The sequence below is a fragment of the Oncorhynchus gorbuscha genome, linkage group LG15, assembly GCF_021184085.1.
Source record: "Oncorhynchus gorbuscha isolate QuinsamMale2020 ecotype Even-year linkage group LG15, OgorEven_v1.0, whole genome shotgun sequence".
Lineage (NCBI taxonomy): Eukaryota > Metazoa > Chordata > Actinopteri > Salmoniformes > Salmonidae > Oncorhynchus > Oncorhynchus gorbuscha.
Window position 1 is genome coordinate 38,998,006 of NC_060187.1, and position 24,230 is coordinate 39,022,235.

The 24,230-nt window shown below is 41.9% G+C and overlaps 1 protein-coding gene across 1 annotated transcript in view; it reads right to left on the reverse strand.

Annotated features, from left to right (window-relative positions):
• The window catches only part of LOC123996757 (potassium/sodium hyperpolarization-activated cyclic nucleotide-gated channel 2-like), a 76,036-nt gene that overhangs the window by 17,048 nt on the left and 34,758 nt on the right, over positions 1-24,230 (reverse strand). The window contains exons 5-7 of the mRNA XM_046300423.1: positions 7,202-7,348; positions 5,210-5,450; positions 2,810-2,974 (exon numbers count right to left, since the gene is read on the reverse strand). Coding sequence (XP_046156379.1) covers positions 2,810-2,974; positions 5,210-5,450; positions 7,202-7,348 — 553 coding nt within the window. The remainder of the gene's footprint in view (positions 1-2,809; positions 2,975-5,209; positions 5,451-7,201; positions 7,349-24,230) is intronic.

Consider the following 24,230-nt stretch of genomic DNA (forward strand, 5'->3'; position numbering starts at 1 on the left):
CACCCAAAGGACATCCAGCCAACTTGACAACTGTGGAAGCATTGGAGCCAACATGGGCCAGCATCCCTGTGGAATGCTTTCGACACCTTGTAGAGTCCATGCCCCAATGAATTGAGGCTGTTCTAAAGGCAAAAGGGGGTGCAACACAACATATGTTCTGTAAAACCTTCCTAATATTGAGTTAAGGAAATTGCTGTAAAATGACTCACTATGCAGTCTCCATTGACTTGCACTGGATTTCCTTATACTGCATGTACTCTAGCGGTGTGTGTGTATAAGAGAGTGTGTTTGGATTGGCTGTTCTGGAGGTGTTCCTAATGCTTGGTATACTCAAGGCATTCGGAGAGTATTCAGACCCATTTCCTTTTTCCACATTTTGTTACGTTACAGCCTTATTCTAAAATAAAACAATTTCCTCACCAATCTACACACAATACCCCATAATGACAAAGCGTAAGCAACTTTTTCAATTTTTTTTGCAAATGTATACAAAATAAAAACAGAAATACCTTATTTACATACGTATTCAGACCCATTGCTACGAGATTCAAAATTGAGCTCAGGTGCATCCTGTTTCCATTGATCATCCTTGAGATGTTTCTACAACTTGATTGGAGTCCACCTGTGATAAATTAAATTGATTGGACATGATTTGGAAAGGAACACAACTGTCTATATAAGGTCCCACAGTTGACAGTTGCACGTCAGAGCAAAAACCAAGCCATGAGGTTGAATGGCCTCCACCATTCCTAAATGGAAGCAGTTTGGAAGCACAAAGATTCTTCCTAGAGCTGGCCACCCAGCCAAACTGAGCAATTGGGGGAGAAGGGCCTTTGTCAGGGAGGTGGCCAAGAACATGATGGTCACACTGAAAGAGTTACAAAGTTCCTCTGTGGAGATGAGAGAACCTTCCAGAAGGACAATCATCTCCACAGCACTCCACCAATCAGGCCTTTATGGTAGTGGCCAGACGAAAGCCAATCCTCAGTAAAAGGCATATGACAGCCTGCTTGGAGTTTGCCAAAAGGCACCTAAAGACTCTCAGACCTTGAGAAACAAGATTATTTGGTCTGATGAAACCAAGATTGAACTCTTTGGCCTGAATGCCAAGCGTCACGTCTGGAGGAAACCTGGCACCATTCCTATGGTAAAGCATAGTGGCGGCAGGGACTGGGAGACTAGTCAGGATTGAGGGAAAGATGAATGGAGAAAAGTACAGAGAGATACATGATGAAAACCTGCTCCAGAGTGCTCAGGACCTTAGACTGGTGCGAAGGTTCACCTTCCAACAAGACAATGACCCTAAGCACACAGCCAAGACAACGCAAGAGTGGCTTTGGGACAAGTACTTGAATGGCCCAGCCAGAGCCCGAACTTGAACCTGATCGAACATCTCTGGAGAGACCTGAAAATAGCTGTGCAGCTCCCCATCCAACCTTAAGAGGATCTGCAGAGAAGAATGGGAGAAACTCCCCAAATACTGGTGTGCTAAGCTGGCAGCATCATACCCAAGAAGACTCAGGGGTGTAATCGCTGGCAAAGGTGCTTCAGCAAAGTACTGAATAAAAGGTCTGAATATTTATGTAAAGGTGATATTTTAGGCGGATGGGGTTTATACATTTGCAGACATTTCTAAAAACTGTTTTTGTGTTGTCATTATGGGGTATTGTGTATAGATGATGAGGGGGGGAAAAATGATTTAATCAATTTTAGTGTCCGGCTGTAAAATGTGGAAAAAGTCAAGTGGTCTGAATACTTTCCGAATACACTGTATATATTGTTCTGGACAATCTATATACCAAATTTTGTTTAAAGTTCGAATCGTTTAAACATGTATTCATTCACATGACGTGATTCATGAAATGTGTAAAAACAGTAACCCCATGTGTCCGGAGACAAAATATAGTACAATATCAACAACTCACATTGTAGACAAATGCTTTGGCTGATTTAAAAGATGTCTTCATATTCGTCCATCAGTAAGCTCAGAGAACAAGTGTACTAAAATACATTTTACATTTCTGTCACGGACATGAATGGGTTAAACAGAATATGAAACCTTTCTTGCTCCCCTATGCTCTATTCAGGTTAGGTATTCATCTGTTGTCAAAGATCAAAGACAACTCAATCTCATCTGAATGTGTGAAACCGAATGTCTCGTACTTGATGTGGAATCTGGCTGCTATGGCAACCGCTGGCAGGTGGTGGATGCAGGGCCCCTGCACGTCACCGAGCGGTGACATCAGCATCACATTGACCTTGCCTTCACTGTTTAATCATTTATATGTTTACACTCAAAGCTCGGAATTCACTAACCAGGTGCTTTCTGATGATAGCTGAGTGACTGACAGCGTAGCAACACTGGAGGTAACGCAGCAACCAAGAGAGAATACGGTAACTTCCTCCCTTCCACACAGAAGAGGAGAGCATAAGGAAGCTGTTTAGACAGTGTGCTGAGCAGTCCCTTTCACAAATGAGCATCACTCCTCCTGAGAGCACATTTACAGTAAACCCAGGGGAGGACGGCACACACAGTCATTTTGAGATATTAATCATATCTTGTGAAAATCATATGCTGAATATACACCAGCTGCATCTAAATAAAGGGTCCAAAATTAAATCAAAGGAACCAGGGAAGTCAAAGAGAAATGATTAGTGGCATAGTTACAGTAGGTTCCATTGATAGAACACAGTATGTCTGTTTTTGTTCTGCTGATTCTGTGAATGACAAAATGCCTCAACTACACGCATATCTAATCCTGTATGGGTCAGTGGCTTATTTATTGGTCAGTGGGTGGGCTGGTCTCACCTATCCGGTCCAGTCGGTCGATGGCCACAGTCTCGAAGGCTCGTCTCATCATTGGGTACTCCTCCAGCACCTCATTGAAGTTATCCACAGACAGGGAGTAGAGACGGCAGTACGTGTCCGCCCGCACACTGGCCGTCCGTCTGCCTCGGGTCAACAGACAGATCTCTGTGGGAGGGAGAAAAAGACAGGACGGTCAGAGACAGACACAATTACTACACGGCCAGAGGGAGCATCATTACTGTAACTCAGCTACAGAAAACATGTCAAAGAAACATGAGCCATTCGAATGTCATGATCCCCATGGCAAAGTTCCCTTGGACATGTCACACTCGTTATTCTTCTTATTTCGATCTTATAAAACACTGCTACACTATGATTCAAATACAATGCACACACAATCCTACAGTATCAATGTATCACATGTGGACATAGGTCATTTACCGAGAGGATACAGAGCATGAATACAGAGAGGAGAAAGGCATTTAAACCAAAGACCCTGCTGAGACTGCTCAGTGTATGGAGGGAGCTACAGGATTGGATACGTAGTAGAGCCAAGGTTCGTTACATTCAGGTGTTACCCTTCCTTCTCTGGCCTGTGACTGATGGTTGTCTTGACAACCATATGCTCTTTTTACTCTGCTGCCTCCCCGTTCTCCCCCCTCGCTCTGCTGTCGCGTGTGAAGGGTATCCTCTGGCTCTCAGTAAAGGGGGGGGGGGAGTATTTACTGTATGCATGGGGGAACTGCACTGGCTCCACTCTACATATCAGCTTTTACAGTGGTAGGAAACCCCCCGGGGACCATGGAAAAATAGGATTTAACAAGAAGCGCAGTGAAGTAAAAGATCAGCTCCTGCCGGCTGGACAGAGGCCCACATACCATTAAAGAGCAACAAAGGGATGTTCCATTCATGAGTTATACATTTACATAATAATCTTGTCAGTAAGCCGCAGTGACAAACCCTCTCCACCCAGCTCCCCTCCCACTCTCAAAATGGCTCCTTATTCACAGGGTATTAAAGTGTGACCTTGAGTGCCAGCGCTGGCCCTGTGTCTCTCCGCTATCTGATGGGGGATTTACAGTTCTTCACAAGATGAATGAGATTCCGTTCTCTCCGCTGTGGCAAGCGCTGCAGAGGCAAGCAGCAGAACACAATGCCGGGATGTGATTCTGACTCTTCTACACCCATTTGCTCACTCCAGTATTTCCTCCTTTAAAAACAAATTACAGCGAATATGGGCCATGTCGTTTCCCTTATGCCCACATTTAATTTATCTTAGGGCAACTATTACAGTGCCTAGTTTCTACCTTCTGTCCATATGCCCTCATCATACTACAACAACATGACCAAAATACGGCATCTTCTCCAGTAACATTATTAATTGTAAATAATAGCAGATGAATCGGCAAATGCCACCACAAATCCAACAGACATTCTGATTCAAGTTTGTGCCTAGCCCATGCCATGTAGAAAAGGGTTGGCCTCCTGGTGGCATAAAGTATAATGGCTTGGCTTTGAAGGTTGACGGTTGACATTACTAATTGCTCTGTCATTGGTGTTCTGTGGACTAATTAGCTGTTATTTGTGAGCCGTGGGTGCTGCTGTAGATCTCTCTCCTTCAGCATCCGCCCTTGGCTCCTTGCACCTCACAGCCCAACCCACAGCACCACTGAACTGAACTCTTCTGAAGAGGAGCCGGATGTGAAGAATGCCCCCAGACCATGGCCCAGACACATTGGGAAAAGTTGTGTTTTTTTTGTGGATCAACAGCAGCGATGCATCTGAAAACAGGCAGGGAAGAGGACAGACTGCATGGGAAATGGGGACAAAACTGGCTGCAGGGCGAAAAGACTAGCGAGAAGAAGTCAAATGTCAGGGTGTTTTATTTTATTATCTTGCCTGCTACAATTTTTATATTAACATAGTTGAGACATTGGTGGTTTGGATCATAGGATTTAGGGCAGGGTTCCCCAACTGATGGGCCGCCGGTGGTTCGATTTTTTTTATTTAAAAAAATAATTTGTATTGTTGGACATAAAAGACTGTAAAAACACCAGAAAATCAGCTCCAAGTCATTTTTATTTTTAAAAACTGTTCCCAAGTATTCCTTCACATAAAATATTGTATACAAATGTTATGTTTTAGTCAGATATTTTATCGGTTTGGTCTTCTTTCGGTCAATTCACAAATTATTTGTAAATACGTTCAGGCCCCCCGACCAGAATTTTTTAAACTTGATGATCCCTGATGTAGAGCGAGAAAGGAATGTGAATTAAGTCTACATGAATGTACTGTAACTTATATCATATCTGTTCTACACTATGTTATCAGCACCACGATAGAATATAATTGAATTGAATCAAATAAAAGATATAAATATATATATATTGTTGAGCAAACCTCCAAAGTAGGATCCATCAGAAAGCTTCATGCCCATAGTTCCTTTGGTCAGCACGCTGGTCACACCATGTTGGATGAAGTACATCTTCTTGCCGATGGTGCCCTCCCTGATGATGTAATCTCCGGGCTGGAAGACCTCGAAGCGGAGCTTGGTCAACATGGCTGTCACAAAGTTGGGGTCGGCATTGGCAAACAGGGGCATGGATGCCACCAGCTTACGGCAGTTGAAGTTGACAATTTCCTGAGGGAAAATATAATTAATGTAACTGAATTTGAATTGTTAAGTCTAAGACTAACATACACTACATACACAAAATTATGTGGACACCCCTTCAAATGAGTGGATTCGGCTATTTCAGCCACATTCGTTGCTGACAGGTGTATAAAATTGAGCACACACTCACGCAATCTCCTTCGGAAACATTGGCAGTAGAATGTCCTTAATGAAGAGCTGACTTTCAACGTGGCTCCGTCACAGGATGACACCTTTACAACAAGTTAGTTCGTAAGATTACTGTCCTGCTAGAGTTGCCCCGGTCAACTGCAAGTGTTATTATTCTGAAGTGGAAACATCTAGGAGCAACAACGGCACAGCCGCGAAGTGGTAGGACACACAAGCTCACAGAACGAGACAGCATAGTGCTGAAACGCTTAACATCTTCTGTCCTTGGTTGCAACATTTACTACTGTGTTCCAAGCTGCCACTGGAAGCAATGTCAGCACAGGAACTGTTCATCGGGAGCTTCAGGAAGCAATGTCAGCACAAGATCTGTTCGTCGGGAGTTTCAGGAAATGGGTTTCCATGGCCGAGCAGCATCACACAAGCCTAAAATCACCATGAGCTTATTGTGGACTATAGGAAACGGAGGGCCGAACACGCCCCAATTCACATCAACAGGGTTGCAGTGGAGCGGGTTGAGAGCTTCAAGTTCCTCTGTGTCCACATCACTAAGGACATATCATGGTCCAAACACACCAACAAAGTCAGGAAGAGGGCACGCATCTTCCCCCTCAGGAGGCTGAAAAGATTTGGCATGGGTCCTCAGATCTTCAAAAAGTTCTACAGCTGCACCAGCGCTTGGTATGGCAACTGCTCGGCATCCGACTGCAAGGTGCTGCAGAGGGTAGAGCGTACGACCCAGTACATCACTGAGGCCAAGCTTCCTGACATGCAGGACCTCTATATCAGGCGGTGTCAGGAAGGCCCTAAAAATGATCAAAGACTCTAGCCACCCAAGTCATAGACTGTTCTCTCTGCTACCGCACGGCAAGCAGTACCGGAGCGCTAAGTCTTGGACCAAAAGGCACCTGAACAGCTTCCACCCCCAAGCCATAAGACTGCTGAACAGTCAATCAATCAAATGGCCACCCAGACTATTTAAATTAACCTCCTTTATTACTTCTTCATTTATCTTGATGGTTTTGCACTGACCCCCTTTCACTGGCTCTTGCACACCTACTAGACTCTACCCACACACTTACTACACTGACACTCCAACACACACCACCACGTACACAGACACACTTTCACTCACGCTGCTGTTACTCTGTTTATTATATATCCTGATGGCCTAGTCACTTTTATCCCTACCCATATGTAAATACTGTATTACTTCAATGACCTCAGCTACCTCGTACACCTGCACATTGACCTGGTACTGGTACTCCTTGTGTATAGTCTCGTTGTTGTTTTTATTGTGTTAGTATTTCCTTTTTTATTCAGCAAATATTTGTCTTACTTTTTAACTAAATGGGAACGGGCTCATAAGTAAGCATTTCACTGTAAAGTCTACACCTGTGCTATTCGGCGCATGTGACCAATAAAGTATGATTTTATTTTTTTGTGATTTAAAAGAAGTGGTTCAGAACTTCAGAAGTTCTCAGTGGGCATGTTTGCAAAATACATCTGAGGCAGAGACATTGTTTTCCTTTGTTCCTTTCTTTAAGTGTAAGACCTTGTCAGGGTTTTAATGGTGTGTTTGGTTGTTTTACCTCCCGCAGTGGTTCATTAAGCTCCTCCAGGATGCTCTCCTCATCAAACATCTTGCCCTGGTATCTGTGTTCATAGTAGTCATGGATTTTCTGTCGGAAGTCAGCGGGCAGTTTGTGGAAAGACATGTACTGCTCCACTTGTTTGTACTAGAGAACAAGAAATAGAGGCAGAGGGAAAGAGAAAGAAAGAGGGAAGAAAGAGGGGACACTCAACTTAGCATGATATGTTACGTTTTGTATGGTTACATAAGACAGAAGATTACTGAAGGCAAAAATGAAAGGAGGGTGGTTGGTTGGGCTTTTAACGTCGAGCAACCCAATGGCTGCGCGTTCGAATCTCATCATGGACAACTTTAGCATTTTAGCTAATTAGCCACTTTACAACTACTTACTACTTTTCAGCTACTTTTCAACTACTTAGCATGTTAGCTAACCCTTCCCTAACCTTAACCCTTTAACCTAATTCCTAACCACAAACCAATCCTTAACCCTAACCCTAACCTTAACCCCTAAACCTAACCCCTAGCCTAGCTAATGTTAGCCACCTAGCTAATGTTAGTCACAACAAATTGGAATTTGTAACATATCATGAATTGTAATTTGTAACATATCATGTGAATTGTAATTTGTAACATATAGGAAATGGATAATGGACATCCATAAATGAATGATATGTTACATTTGGTATGGTATGTAATACTAATTTGAGTGTCCTGGATTTTCATTTACAATGTTACGTCTACCCCTGAGTGCAGGTTGATATAAATGGAGAATGTGGAATATGCTCTACAGCAGTGTCTCCGAACTCTGGTCCTCGAGTCAACAGCACACATTTTTGTTGTAGCGCGGACAAAAACACCACATTCAACTTGTAAAGGGATCAATGATTAGTTAACAAGTAGAATCAGGTGTGCATTTCCGGGGCCACATCAACAATATGTACTGTTGGGGGCACTCATGGACTGGAGTTAGCACCTGCTTATTAAAGGAACAGTTTGTAAATAAAAATATGTTTGGCAGACATACGTCCTCAGGCAATGCACAGCCCGAATGTGCAACTCCCCAAATTCCCAACCAATGCGGCTCCACGCACTCGTCAGCCATCCATTTGAATGGAGTGAGGGTTGGAGAAATTGCTCTAGCAGCGCTGAGAATTTGAAAAGTATGAAAGCCAACGGTCCAATATTCTAGAACACTGCTGTGTGTACGCATTCACGTGTTGGACTCCGATAGATGCTTAGACAACGTTTGATAAATGGCTTCCAACACTCTACTCAGCAAACTGGATGCAGTTTATCACAGTGCCATCCGTTTTGTCACTAAAGCACCTTATACCACCCACCACTGCGACTTGTATGCTCTAGTCGGCTGGCCCTCGCTACATATTCGTCGCCAGACCCACTGGTTCCAGGTCATCTACAAGTCCATGCAAAGTCTAGGCAAGTCTAGGCAAAGCTCCGCCTTATCTCAGCTCACTGGTCACGATGGCAACACTCATCCGTAGCACGCGCTCCAGCAGGTGTATCTCACTGATCATCACTAAAGCCAACACCTCATTTGGCCGCCTTTCGTTCCAGTACTCTGCTGCCTGTGACTGGAACGAATTGCAAAAATCGCTGAAGTTGGAGACTTTTATCTCCCTCACCAACTTCAAACATCAGCTATCTGAGCAGCTAACCGATCGCTGCAGCTGTACATGGTCTATTGGTAAATAGCCCACCCATTTTCACCTACCTCATCCCCATACTGTTTTTATTTATTTACTTTTCTGCTTTTTTGCACACCAATATCTCTACCTGTACATGACCATCTGATCATTTATCACTCCAGTGTTAATCTGCAAAATTGTACTTATTTGCCTACCTCCTCATGCCTTTTGCACACATTGTATATAGACTCCCCTTTTTTTCTACTGTGTTATTGACTTGTTAATTGTTTACTCCATGTGTAACTCTGTGTTGTCTGTTCACACTGCTATGCTTTATCTTGGCCAGGTCGCAGTTGTAAATGAGAACTTGTTCTCAACTAGCCTACCTGGTTAAATAAAGGTGAAATAAAATCAAATAAAAAGTATATTTAACCTAACTATTATTTTAAGGTCATGAGGATATTAACACTAGTACTCAATGTATTGTGGTTGTTGTATGCATTCTCATACAATATCATTCACCATAAACAACCTATTGCCTATCCATGAAACCATGAGCTAAACATATGCGGTCCTATACCTCTTACTGTACATTGAACATAAACATACATAGGGAAGACAAGGAAGACACGTTCACCGCAATCACCTGACCTATTTATGCTACAGAGCTGGTGGGAGAGGGAAAACATTTAGTTGTTGAGGAAAAGTGACAGCTCCAGAAAGCCCCAGAGATTTCCCACATTTACATTTGAGTCATTGACTGTCAGAGTATGTCAGATGTGTACCAGGCTCTATTTGACATATATTAAACCACAGGCCTGCTCTCAGTCAACACACACCAATATAACCCTGCCACGACTGTTTATCTTGCAACAGTAGTCATATTACTGGAGATGGAGCCACTCTTTGGCGTGATGATGATGACTGTATTCAGTGGAGGACAGGGTTTTAATTGGAGCATCATGCATTCCTGTACATGGGTACTATTCTAAGAAGCATAGATGTAAGTTACTTCCAGTGGAATTGATGGGTATATGCACAGGGGTAGTTTACCATTCTGATCTGATGTTTGTAAAGTGGTGGCTGGACTGTAGTACTCTAAGTTTACTCTATGCTTGTTCATAGAGAGAAGGTCCCTGCTCAAATGGAATTTCAATGATTCAAACCATATTCAGTGTTAAAATCCAGTGTTTCCTCCTCTCTTTGAGGTTGCTGCCAATCGAAATGTGTCAATTCTGCCTCATCAAAACATATTTAACGCTGGGTTTAATGAAAAAAATATACTGTAGTCACGGTAGTGTAAAATGGTGCCCTTTCATGTATAGACAGTAGTGTAAAATGGTGCCCTTTCATGTATAGACAGTAGTGTAAAATGGTGCCCTTTCATGTATAGACAGTAGTGTAAAATGGTGCCCTTTCATGTATAGACAGTAGTGTAAAATGGTGCCCTTTCATGTTTAGACAGTAGTGTAAAATGGTGCCCTTTCATGTATAGACAGTAGTGTAAAATGGTGCCCTTTCATGTATAGACAGTAGTGTAAAATGGTGCCCTTTCATGTACAGACAGTAGTGTAAAATGGTGCCCTTTCATTTGTACAGTCTGTTGCTGCAACTGAAGAATAAGCAGGGTATTTGCTCATCCCTTGATATAAGAGCAGAAAATTGAGTTTTATTCTAGTTTCAAGCATCACTGGATTTCAGTTAACAATGCGCACACCTGTCACACACACAACGCGAAACACGTGGACAGAGAACAAGAAGGTAGCTTAATCATGTGACTTAGCTGTGTATTAAAACAATACAGTGAACGCCCCCTTGAAAACACGGACAACCTTTTCAGCTTCCATTTAATTATAAAACGTGAATAGAGTACTATAAAGATGCAGAATCAGACAGAAACAATGGTGAAGTATGTTGCGTTTGTAATCAACAACCTTGGTTTTCATACCACCGGTCCCCACCCATCATTACATCAAGTGTCAATGAATCCACACGTGAATGAACCAACAGGAAGCTGTGGTCCTATAGAGTCATAGTGACTAATTGACAAGCCACATGGGTTGATAATGCTAGCCACATCTGAAGGAGGAAGATTTTGCATAAGCTCTCTCTTCCTTTCTTTATCTCTCTCTCCCTCTCTCATTTCCTCTATCTTTCTCTCTTTATCTGTCCTTCTCCATATTGTTCTCTCTGTCTCTGGGGTTGGATTAAATGCAGAAGACACATTTCGGTTGAATGCATTGAGTTGTGCAACTGATTAGGTATCCCATTTCCCTTTCCTTTCTCTCTGACTAGGTTCAGCTGTGAGAAATTGCTGCAGTACAGATTCAGTACTCACTACTGCACTACAAGGAGGAGATCAAGGGCCAATCCAGCCACCTCCCACCTCAAGGGCTTTGGTTTCTCTCCCTCTCTGCCCCAACATGGAACAGGCATATCGTTGCCTTTATGTATGGGCCTGGGGGGGGGGGTATATATGTGTTTTAGCCCAGGCTATACGTGAAAAGGATGTTAACTTTTTCTTAAAAGCATCAAACTTGGTACACTTGTACAGTTTAGGGTCCCGAACATTTTCAGAAAAGGAGCCATTGCAAAAACGCCTAGCCGGACATGGCCATAGCCGGACAATGTATTTCCTTCATATTTGCTAAACCAAACATGATAATAGAGAAAAGGTGATGTCTACTGCTATGTTTTTATGGTCAAGGACTACAATTTTGCCATGTACAATGGAAAAAACACCCCCCCTGGCAGCTCTGACGGCCATTTTGCTATTCCGCCATAGCTGGAAAATGCATTTTTCTTCATGACACCACAGGAAAGGTGATGTCTACAGCTATGTTTTTATGGTCAGGGATTACATTGGTGCCAAGTACAACATCATAAACAGTTCAGATTATTATATAATGGGGAACTTGGGTACACCATGGTGATAAAATCCAAATAAATCGCAGTTTCTGACAACATACACAATATAATATTGTCTGCCTATGATTCGAAAACAGGAAATCTAAAAATATTTAGCTTTTTCATTGAACATAGCAGTTAGACATACAGTGGATAGTCATATTAGTAAAATTATCTGCCAAAATTGTTGCAACCCCTATTACTAGACTGTTCAAACTCTATTTCTGAGATTCCCATCGATTGGAAAAATGCCGCGATCATCCCCCTCTTCAAGGGGGGAGACACTCTAGACCCAAACTGCTACTGACCTATATCTATTCTACCCTGCCTTTCTAAGGTCTTCGAAAGCCAAGTTAACAAACAGATCACTGTCCATTTTGAATCCCACCATACCTTCTCCGCTATACAATCTGGTTTCAGAGCTGGTCATGGGTGCACCTCAGCCACGCTCAAGGTCCTAAACGATATCATAACCGCCATCGATAAGAGACATTACTGTGCAGCCGTATTCATCGACCTGACTAAGGCTTTCGACTGTGTCAATCACAACATTCTTATTGGCAGACTCAACATCCTTGGTTTCTCAAATGATTGCCTCACCTGGTTCACCAATTATTTATCTGATAGAGTTCATTGCCTTATACCACTCTTATCCTACCTCATTTGCTGTATATAGATTTTTCTACTGTATTATTGATTGTGTGTTTGTTTATTCCATGTGTAACTCTGTGTTGTTGTATGTTTCGAACTGCTTTGCTTTATCTTGGCCAGGTCGCAGTTGCAAATGAGAACTGGTTAAATAAAGGTGAAATGAAAAATGAAAAAATACTGATTATCATTTATAGTGATTAGCTCTGAATGAGAAAACAATTTTATGGACTTTTCACAAGCCTACTAATATGACTACTTTGCTTGTAAATATTTCACACCACCTTATATCAGCAATATGAAATGTGTGCTGAAATTGATTGTTCCTGTCAAGTCAGCTGTCAAGCAGGAAATTAATCAAAGCTACACACGTCACATGGCCACCCCCATCGTATAATATTGTCAGGGCGGTGTCATGTGTGGATGAAAAATACAGCATGCATCACAGAAGACTATCTCCACCAGTGGAGGATACTCAGAGGAGGAAGGGGACCATCCTCTGTAGTCAATTTCATAAAAGTAGTGAAACATTTAAAAAGTTATCCATTTCAGATAAAACTATACTAAATATTTTCACGCCACCAAATAAGTGATTAAAACATACTGTTTTGCAATGAAGGTCTACATTAGCCTCAACAGCACTCTGTAGGGCTGCACCATGATATGGCCGGAGGACAGCTAGCTTCCATCCTCTGGGTAAATTGACTTCAACACAAAACCTAGGAGGCTCATGGTTCTCACCCCTTCCATAGACTTCCACAGTAATTATGACTACTTCTGGAGGTGTTGTCCACCCAGTCAAAGGATTAGAGAATGAATTTAGTACTGAAAGCATATGATACAGATAGCTAGTACTGCAGTGTGTGAAATGTGGTGAGTAGTTGACTCAGAGAAAGACAATAGTTGAACAGTTAACAACAAATTAATTTCTTCAAAAAGGAAGGAGAAGCAAGAGAGAGAGAGAGAACTATATTTTGTCATTTATTTTCGCTGTCACTTCACCTACTTAGCAAACAAATGCAGCTAGCTAGCTAGTTTAGCCTACTAAGACTCTGCTCAAACAGAGGGATACTATGGTAGCTAGCTGGCTATGACTATCCAACACAACACTGGAAATCTTCCAAATCAAGGTAAGCTTTTGGTTTGACGAATTTCTTGCCACCAGGGCCTGCCAGTGTAACTGCTAAGCTGCTTATTGAACTGCTTACTAACTGTACACTGTAACATTACAGTATGATTGTAGCGGGTTCACTAGCGTGTTAGTTCTGTTAGCTATGCTGACTATGACGTTACTTTAGCTAATATGATGAAAACTATGTAGGCTGTGTGACGGTTATGATATGGTTTTGCTTGGAAAGGTTTTTTCGCCTATACACATACAGCTGATGTGTTGTGCATTGAAGTCCACAAACGAAGGGAAAAGGTGAGAGGAGGAGATCGCATAGATGCGAGAAGGAATACAACGTGGCTGTTATGAAGTGAACTGTGTTACCATGTGATCAGGGGTGTAGTCCTTCCACCAATTCTGTTGTAAAACAATTCTTAAACAGAAGCAAACAGAGCGAAACAGGGATAAACATACCTGGATTTGTCCAATAGAAACTGTTGGACTAATTATTACACCCTAGATCAGCTAGATGCGGGCAACAGTGTGCAAGGGAGTTTTGAATGTGTCACTGTTTGTTACGTAAAGATTTTCTCTCTACCTGTGTACACCTACATTGTAAACGTTCATTCATAGGCTAAGTTGTAGCAACCTCATAATGGGTATAGGGAAAGTTTTAGTATCATGTAGTAGCCTGAAACTATCGATGTTACATTGAACTGGGTGAAAGCAATATGAATGACAATCATCCGATATGCTGTAATAGAAATAAGGCCATGCTGATGAGAAGAGTTTAATTATGCAATTATGTGATTATGTTATTATCGTGTTTGTGGTCATGCAGTTGGGGAATTCAGTTCAGCATCAGACTTGTCATACATGCAAACCCCATTCTTTAATCATTTATGGTGCTGATGTGTTCCATGCATGTCAATGGCCCATCCCAACATTCATGATGTATATGAATGGATGAATGGGAAGATGGGAGCAATATCATGGTTAGCATTTTCAACACCACAATAAATGTACATCTCAACAAACAGAAAATACATCTTGGCTTGGTTTGACAATCTTCAAATGTTATTAAACATTTATGTTTCATAACAGATCTCTCTTTCCATTCATCAATTGGCCACTGCACAGTTCAGATTGATTGATTGATTGATTTTATTGGTCCGAAAGAAAAATATATATATACACAAATACTTTTAAGGTACCGGGGTTGCACAATGAACTCAGGGACTTTTTTCCAGTGGTCCCTATTTTTAACATAAATACAATTACATAGATATAGACACAAAGATGCACTATAGACAAAAATATGCTTAACCTCCAGATAAGTCTGAGGGGGGAGTTTAAGTACAATTCTTACAATCTTGTTGGGCTGGTAACTTATTATTTAGATGTTTGGGGCTGCTAGTGAACCATGATGTGCAGGCATGTTCAAAGTGACACTAGACTAATGCATTTGTCAGTCTTTAGGGTGTCTACAGCTAGGTTTCCATGTCACAACTTCTGCAGAAGTTGGTCCCTCTCCTTGTTCAGGCGGGGTTCTTCGGTCGAGGTCACCGACCTTCTAGCCATCGCCGATCCACTTCTCATTTTCCATTGGTTTTGTCTTGTCTTCCATCACACCTGGTTCCAATTCCATCAATTCCATGTTGTGTTTTTAACCCTCTGTTCTCCCCTATGTCCTTGTCCGTAATTGTTTCATGTAGTGCTTGTGCACGGTATGCTGGTGATTACCGGGTTTTGTTTGACCCATTCATTTGTATTGTTCTGTTGACGGTGGTTTATGGATATTAAAGGACACCGTTGTAAATCAGTTTCCGCTCTCCCGTGCCGCCAGTACGCACCTTACTACATTCCATCCAATTGGAGACACATTTTCATGTGAATTTTCTAAAATCTTTATGAAAACAATATGCCACTTCAGAGTTTCCTTTAGCGAAATTTGGGGCCGGACAACATGACAGGGAAGATTTAACTTTACCGGAGATTTGAGAAATTCTACACACATCCATATGCCTTCAGATCCAACCTGGCGCATTCAGCTCCGCCAATAAATCAGTGATGTTGGCTAAATGAGCCACATATATGGCTTTAACAAATGACAAAAACACTATTACTTGTGTTTCAATGTGTAGCATATACAAGACTTTGTAGCCTATTTTTATTGTATTTTTTGGCTACTTTCTTAAAGCAATAAATGTCCACCTCGCGGTTCAGCTGTCAGAGATTTGAGCACTAAATGTATCAGGGCATTGTATGCAAAGGCCTATAGGCTTAGGTGTCCACAGTATGAGTTATACAGTACCAGTCAAAGATTTGGACACACCTATTCATTCAAGGGTTTTTCTTTATTTTTTACTATGTAGAATAATAGTGAAGACATCGAAACAATAAAATAACACATGGAATCATGTAGTAAGAAAAAAAGTGTTGAAAAATCTAAATATATTTTATATTTGAGATTCTTTAAAGTAGCCACCCTTTGCCTTGACTACAGCTTTGCACACTCTTGGCATTCTCTCAACCAGCTTCACCTGGAATGCTTTTCCAACAGTCTTGAAGGAGTTACTGTTATGCGGAGTGGAACAGGGGAACCCAAGAGCAGACTCAGACGAGGAGACTGGGATGAAGTAACCAAGGTATTTATTGACACACGGGGAGATGGAGTGCAGGTCAGGGGAAGCTCGGGCGGGTTGCTGGAAACCAGGTGCGGAGGCTGAGGCTGGAGCGAGGGGGGTTGAGACAGGGTAAGCAGGTCCTGAGGGGAATCCAAGGGAGTAGTAGAGTGGGGAATCCAGGATGACGAAACGTGGGACTGGAGACAGGGACCAGAGTCAGAGCGGGCAGAATGAGCAGAGATTACGATCTGGCAGCGTGGAAGTGACATGGTTGAGTATTTGTAGAGGTCTTCATTATGGAACAGGTGGCAGCTGGTGGGGATCTGCGCTGACTCCAGCATATATGTCCCTGCCCACATAATCACACACAGAGAGAGAGAGAGAGAGGGAGAGAGTACTGGGGTAGAGGCGACAGGTCAAGGAGACACAGGATGAGCAGTAGAGGGCGTTGCAGGAGCATATGTGACAGGTCCCACATATACTGAGCACTTGCTGGCTGATTGTCCTTCACTCTGTGGTCCAACTTATCCAAAACCATCAAAATTGGGTTGAGGTCAGGTGATTGTGGAGGCCAGGTCATCTGATGCAGCACTCCATCATTCTCCTTCTTGATCAAATAGCCCTTACACAGCCTGGAGATGGGTTGGGTCATGTTGAAGAACAAATTATAGTCCCACTAAGCGCAAACCAGATGGGATGGCATATCGCTGCAGAATGCTATGGCAGCCATGCTGGTTAAGTGTGCCTTGAATTCTAAATAAATCCCAGTGTCACCAGCAAAGCATGGCCACACCATCACACCTCCTCCTCCATGCTTCACGGTGGGAACCACACATGCTGAGATCATCCGTTCACCTACTCTGCATCTCACAAAAACACTGCGGTTGGAACCAATAATCTCTCTTGGACTCATGAGACCAAAGGACAGATTTCCACTGATCTAATGTTCATTGCTTGTGTTTTTTTTGGCGCAAGCATGTCTCTTCTTCTTATTAGTGTCTTTTAGTAGTAGTTTCTTCGCAGCAATTTGACAATGAAGGCCTGATTCACATAGTCTCATCTGAACAGTTGATATGTGTCTGTTACTTGAACTCTGTGAAGCATTTAATTTGGGCTGCAATCTGAAGCTGGTAACTCTGATAAACTTATCCTTTGCAGCAGATGTAACTCTGGGTGTACCTTTCCTGTGGCGGTCCTCATGAGTGCCAGTTTCATCATAGCGCTTGATGGTTTTTGCAACTACACTTGACTGACCTCCATGTCTTAAAGTAATGATGGACTGCCATTTCTCTTTGCTTATTTGAGCTGTTCTTGCCATAATATGGACTTGGTCTTTTACCAAATTAGACTGTCTTCTGTATACCACCCCAGTCGCAACACAACTTATTGGCTCAAATGCATTACGAAGGAAATAACTTTTAACAAGGCATACCTGCAAATTGAAATGCATTCCAGGTGACTACCTCATGAAGCTGGTTGAGAGAATGCCAAGAGTGTGCAAAGCTGTCATCAAGGCAAAGGGTGGCTACTTCGAAGAATCTCAAATATAAAATATACTTTTGTTTGTTTAACACTTTTTTGGTTACTTACATGATTCCTTGTGTGTTATTCGTAGTTTTGATATCTTCACTACTATTCTACAGTATAGTAAAAAATAAATAAATCCCCTTGAATGAGTAGGTGTGCCTAACTTGACTGGTACTATATATAATGCCTATATAAAAGGAAGAGAAGTTTAGGCCTAACCCCAGAGATATAAAGATGCAGTATGCCGGTGGCATCCTACGACACCGTCATGTATTTCTTTATGCGAGATGGCTACTGCGTCTGCTATACAAATATAGAAGTACAGAAGGAGTGTAACTCGTACGTTTTCATCAAACTGTTTTTTTTTAATAAAGATAAGCATTTCATTGTTAGATTATAGGAGTAACTCTGGTAGGCCTGAAACAGACTTCCTCACCTCAAGTGTTGAGTCAGTGCGCCGGGGCACACTGCCTTCATATCATAGTCCTGCAGTAGCTACATTTGAATAATAACCACACCTTCACAAATGTTTCTAAACTGTCACGCCCTGGCCGTAGAGAGGCTTTTATTCTCTATTTTGGTTAGGCCAGGGTGTGACTAGGGTGGGCATTCTATGTTCATTTTCTATGTTTTGGATTTCTTTGTTGTTTGGCCGGGTGTGGTTCTCAGAGGCAGATGGCTATCGTTGTCTCTGATTGAGAACCATACTTAGGTAGCGTTTTCGTACCAGACAGAACAGTTTCGGTTGTTCTCTTTGTTGTTTTTGGTTATTCAGTGTTCAGGTAAATAAACAAGATGAACACTGACCACGCTGCACCTTGGTCTTCACCTTCTAATGAATGCCGTTACATAAACTTTATTAGGGTAATATCAAAAGTAAGTCAAGCCATTGTTGATAGGAAAAATACAAGCAGAAGAGTGAATGTAAACCAGGGAAAAAACACACTACCTCTCCTGTGCCCAATAAAAACACACACAACCCTTTCCAAAGCAGAAAAAAATAAGTTTGACAACCCTCCTCTATTATGGACCACCCCTCCCCCCCAATACATTTTGATCGGTCCCTTACAGAGAAGAGCGTAATGTCAGAAACAGAGTTGTGACCCTTTGGGCTGTAGTTCTTGTTGTGGGGTTATCTGGCATAATCCTTCTCACTTTTATATCATCTTATACGAAAATAGAGATAAAATATGAATTGGCTATGTATTTGACAACCTCTTCTTAATGAAACACTTTCAATCACACTTAGCATGACTACAAATGTCTTTTCTTCCTCAACTGTATAATAATTAGACCTATTTTTACTTCTACAAAAACACCAGGGTAGGCTTTGGTATATATACACATTATAGGACAGTATTAAGAGAGTGATTACATAAGTAGAATAAGTCAACATAAATACAAAAATATAAAATACTGATTTATGAAATATGATATATCTGCCAAACAGGAAATATTAAAAGGTTGGTAAAACAGAAAATTCTCATAGCCAAATAGAAAAACACCCCCACGAGTACATGCACCCACGAGCACACACAAACACACACAGTCTTGTACAGCTAACCTTGTGGGGACACACAATTCAGTACCATTCAAAATCCAAATTTTCCCTGACCCTAACTCTTACCCTAGATCCGAACCCTAAACCTTGCTCGCAACCATAAACCTAGCTCCTAACCCTTAATGTAAATCTAACCTTAACCCCGTAGAAATAGCTAAATGTCCCTAGTTGGTCAAATTTTTGTTTATTTACTATTCTTGTGGGGACCAACACGTCCACACACACACACACACATCCACACACACGTCCACACACACGTCCACACACACACACACACACATCCACACACACACGTCCACACACACGTCCACACAAACACATCCACACACACATCCACACACAATCTGGATATGTGAATGTTGAAATCATTCATTAATCATATGGAAATCCCCCTCAAAACATTCAGTCAAATCCTTTTGTTTTCCACGTAATCCAATTTGAATCATAATCTAATTAATTCCAAATGAGTTACAATCGCTCTTGGCTTTTTTTGGCATAAACATCCATAGAAGCATGCAATTTTCACTCCCGATTCCTATCAAAACAATTGGCTAATAAATGGCTATTGATAATTTATTATTGCCTATGATTCTTGTAATTTATCGTGCTTGAATGTTTAAAATGCTTAGAAATATTTATGATTGCTTATATAAAGTCATTCTAAAGTGTTCACCGGAGAGAGCAGTAGCCAGTTTGCTACCATCTCCAAATCCCATACATGTATGTAGAGCGCCATCAGAATGTATTCACACCCCTTGTCACAAACCCCTTGAAATGTTCAACATTTTGTTGTGTTACAGCCTGAATTTAAAATTAATTTAATTTAGATTTTGTGTCACTGGCCTACACACAATACCCCATAATGTCAAAGTGGTATTGTTTTTAGAAATGTTTACAAATTAAAAAATAAAAGCTAAATGCCTTCAGTCAATAAGCATTCAACCCTTTTGTTATGGCAAAAGGAGTTCAGAAGTAAAAGCTTGCTTTAACTACTCACATAATAAATTGCATAAACTCACTCTGTGTGCAATAAAAGTGTTTAACATATATTTTTAGGACTACCTCATCTCTGTACCGCACACATAACTGTAAGTTCCCTCAGTCAAGAACGGAATTTCAAACACAGATTCAACAACGAAGACCAGGGAGGCTTTCCGACGCCTCGCAAAGAAGGGCACCCATTTGTAAATGGGTAAAAAAAGGAGACAAAGATTATCCCTTTGAGCATGATTAAGTTATTAATTACACTTTGGACGGTGTATTAATACACCTAATCACTACAAAGATACAGGCGTCCTTCCTAACTACGTTGCCAGAGAGAAAGGAAACCACTCAGGGATTTTACAATCAAGACAATGGTGATTTTAAAACAGTTACAGAGTTTAATGGCTGTGATATGAGAACTGAGGATGACAACATCTTAGTAACTCCACAATAATAACCCAAATGACAGAGTGAAAATAAGAAAGCCTGTACAGAATAAAAATATTCCAAAACATGCATCCTGTTTGCAATAAGGCATTAAAGTAAAACTGCAAAAAATGTGGCAAAGAAATTAACTTTATGTCCTGAATAAAAAGGATTATGTTTGGGGTAAATCCAAAACAACACATGACTGAGTACACCACTATTCATATTGTCAACATGGTGGTGGCTGCATGATGTTAGGGGTCTGCTTGTCATTGGCAAGGATTAGGGAGTTTTTTTAGGATAACATGACATTGAATATTCCTGAGTGGCCTAGTTAGCGTTTTGACTTAAATCATCTTAAATCTATGGCAAGACTTGAAAATGGCTGTCTAGCAATGATCAACAACCAACTTGACAGAGCTTGAAGAATTTAAATAATAATGTGCAAATTGTACAATCCAGGTGTGCAAAGCTCTTAGAGACTTACCCAGAAAGACTTACAACTGTAATCATTGCCTAAAGTGATTCTAACATGTATTGACTAAGGGGGTTTAATACTTATCTAATCAAGATATTAGTATTTACTTTATTTTTTCCAAATGCGTTTCTTTCACATGGACAGAGTATTTTGTGTAGATCGTTGACAATAAAAAACATTTTAATCCATTTTAATCTAATTTTGTAACACAACAAAACGTGTAAAAAGTCAAGCGGTGTCAATATTTTCTGAAGCCACTGTAGTAGTCAATATCAAGGTACAGTTAAAGTCGGAAGTTGACATACACTTAGGTTGGAGTCATTAAAACTCGTTTTTCAACCACTCAAATTTCTTGTTAACAAACTATAGTTTTGGCAAGTCGGTTAAAAGACATCTACTTTGTGCATGACACAAGTAATTTTTCCAACAACTGTTTACAGACAGATTATTTCACTTAGTCACAATTCCAGTGGCTCAGAAGCTTATATACACTAAGTTGACTATGCCTTTAAACAGCTAGGAAAATTCCAGAAATGATGTCATGGCTTTAGAGGCTTCTCATAGGCTAATTGACATCATTTGAGTCAATTCGAGGTGTACCTGTGGATGTATTTCAAGGCCTACCAGGAAGCAGATGGAAGCAGACGCGTTCTGTCTCCTAGAGGTGAACGTACTTTGGTGCGAAAAGTGCAAATCAATACCAGAACAACAGCAAAGTACCTTGTGAAGATGCTGGAGGAAACAGGTACAAACCGTCGCCGGTGGCTCCGGACCGGGAACCGTCCCCGGTGGCTCCGGACGTGGGACCGTCAATGCAGGCTCCAGGTCATGGATCATCACTGGAGGCTTTGTGCCATGGATTATCACTGGAGGCTTCGTGCCATGGATCATCCCTGGAGGCTTCGTGCCATGGATCATCACTACATGCTCCGGGTCATGGATTATCACTGGAGGCTTCGTGGGATGGATCATCACTACAGGCTCCGGGTCATGGATCATCACTGGAGGCTTCGCGCCATGGATCATCATTGGAGGCTTCGTGACATGGATCATCATTGGAGGCTTCGTACGTGGAGCCGGAACAGGTCTCACCAGACTGAGGAGATGTACTGGAAGCCTGGTGCGTGGAGCTGCCACAGGGCTTACCAGGCTGGGGAGACATTCTAGAGGCCTGGTACGTGGAACCGGAACAGGTCTCACCAGACTGGTGAGATGCACTGGAAGCCTGGTGCGTGGAGCAGGCACCGGATACATTGGGACGTGGAGGTGCACTGGAAGTCTTGAGTGTAGAGCTGGCACAACCCATCCTGGCTGGATGCTTACTTTCGCCCCAAAAAATGCGGGGCGCTGGCACAGAGCGCACCGGCCTGTGAATGTGCACTGGAGAGACAGTGCGCTACCGCATAACACGGTGCCTGACCGGTCACATGCTCCCCACGGTAGGCACGGGGAGTTGGCTCAGGTCTAAACCCTGACACAGCCAATCTCCCCGTGTGCCCTACATTTTTTTGGAGCTGCCTCTCGGGCTTCCGTTCTTGACCTAACTTCGCTGCCTCTGCCTGCTTCCATGACAGGGTCTTGTCCCCTGACATAATCTCCTCCCCAGTCCTTCAAACTCCCTGTCATAAATGAGCCAAGGTGCAGCGTGCATGTAATTCCACATCTTTAATCGAAGTGAAACCTTCACAAAAAACAGGTAAACAAAAACGGAACGTGACGCAACCGTGGCGCACACAAACACTCACAGAAAACAAATAATTACACACAAACACAGGTGGGAAAAAAAGCTGCCTAAGTATGATTCCCAATCAGAGACAACGATAGACAGCTGCCTCTGATTGGGAACCATACCCAGCCAATAAAGAAACAGACAAACTAGAATGCCCACCCAAATCACATCCTGATCTAACCAAATAGAAGAATAAAAAGGCTCTCTAAGGTCAGGGCATGACATGTCTACTTTTCTACTGCTATCAAACAACTGCAGCTGATAAAGGACGAACAAAGCGGGGGGGGGGGGTCAATGTAAATAGTCGGGGGGTCCAGAGTCTGCACAACTCTGCCAGGACCTAGGATCAAGAGAGACACTCAAGTGTTTTAGTACTATATCTCTTGACACAATGAGGAAAATAATCATGGCCTCTAAACCGTCAAGCTGCATACTGGACCCTATTGCAACTAAACTACTGAAAGAGCTGCTTCCTGTGCTTGGCCATCCTATGTTGAACATAAAACGGCTCTCTATCCACCAGATGTGTACCAAACTCACTAAAAGTGGCAGTAATAAAGCCTCTCTTGAAAAAGCCAAACCTTGACCCAGAAAATATTTTTTTAAACTATCGGCCTATATCAAATCTTCCATTCCTCTCAAAAATATATAAAATTATAATAATATATATAATAATAAATTCATGAACTTCTTTGAGGAAAAGATCATGATCATTAGAAAGCAAATTATGGACTCCTCTTTAAATCTGCATATTCCTCCAAAACTCAGTTGACCTGAGTCTGCACAACTTTGCCAGGACCTAGGATCAAGGGAGACACTCAAGTGTTTTAGTACTATATCTCTTGACACAATGATGAAAATAATAATGGCCTCTAAACCTTCAAGCTGCATAATGGACCCTATTCCTACTAAACTACTGAAAGAGCTGCTTCCTCCTATGTTGAATATAATAAACGGCTCTCTATCCACCGGATGTGTACCAAACTCACTAAAAGTGGCAGTAATAAAGCCTCTATTGAAAATGCCAAACCTTGACTCAGAAAATATAAAAAACTATCATCCTATATCGAATCTCCCATTCCTCTCAAAACAAATTGAAAAAGCTGTTGCGCAGCAACTCACTGCCTACCTGAAGACAATGTATACGAAATGCTTCAGTCTGGTTTTAGACCCCATCATAGCACTGAGACTGCACTTGTGAAGGTGGTAAATTACCTTTTAATGGCATCAGACAGAGGCTCTGCATCTGTCCTTGTGCTCCTAGACCTTAGTCCTGCTTTTGATACCATCGATCATCACATTCTTTTGGAGAAATTTTGGAGAAACCCAAATTGGTCTACACAGACAAGTTCTGGCCTGGTTTAGAGCTTATCTGTCAGAAAGATA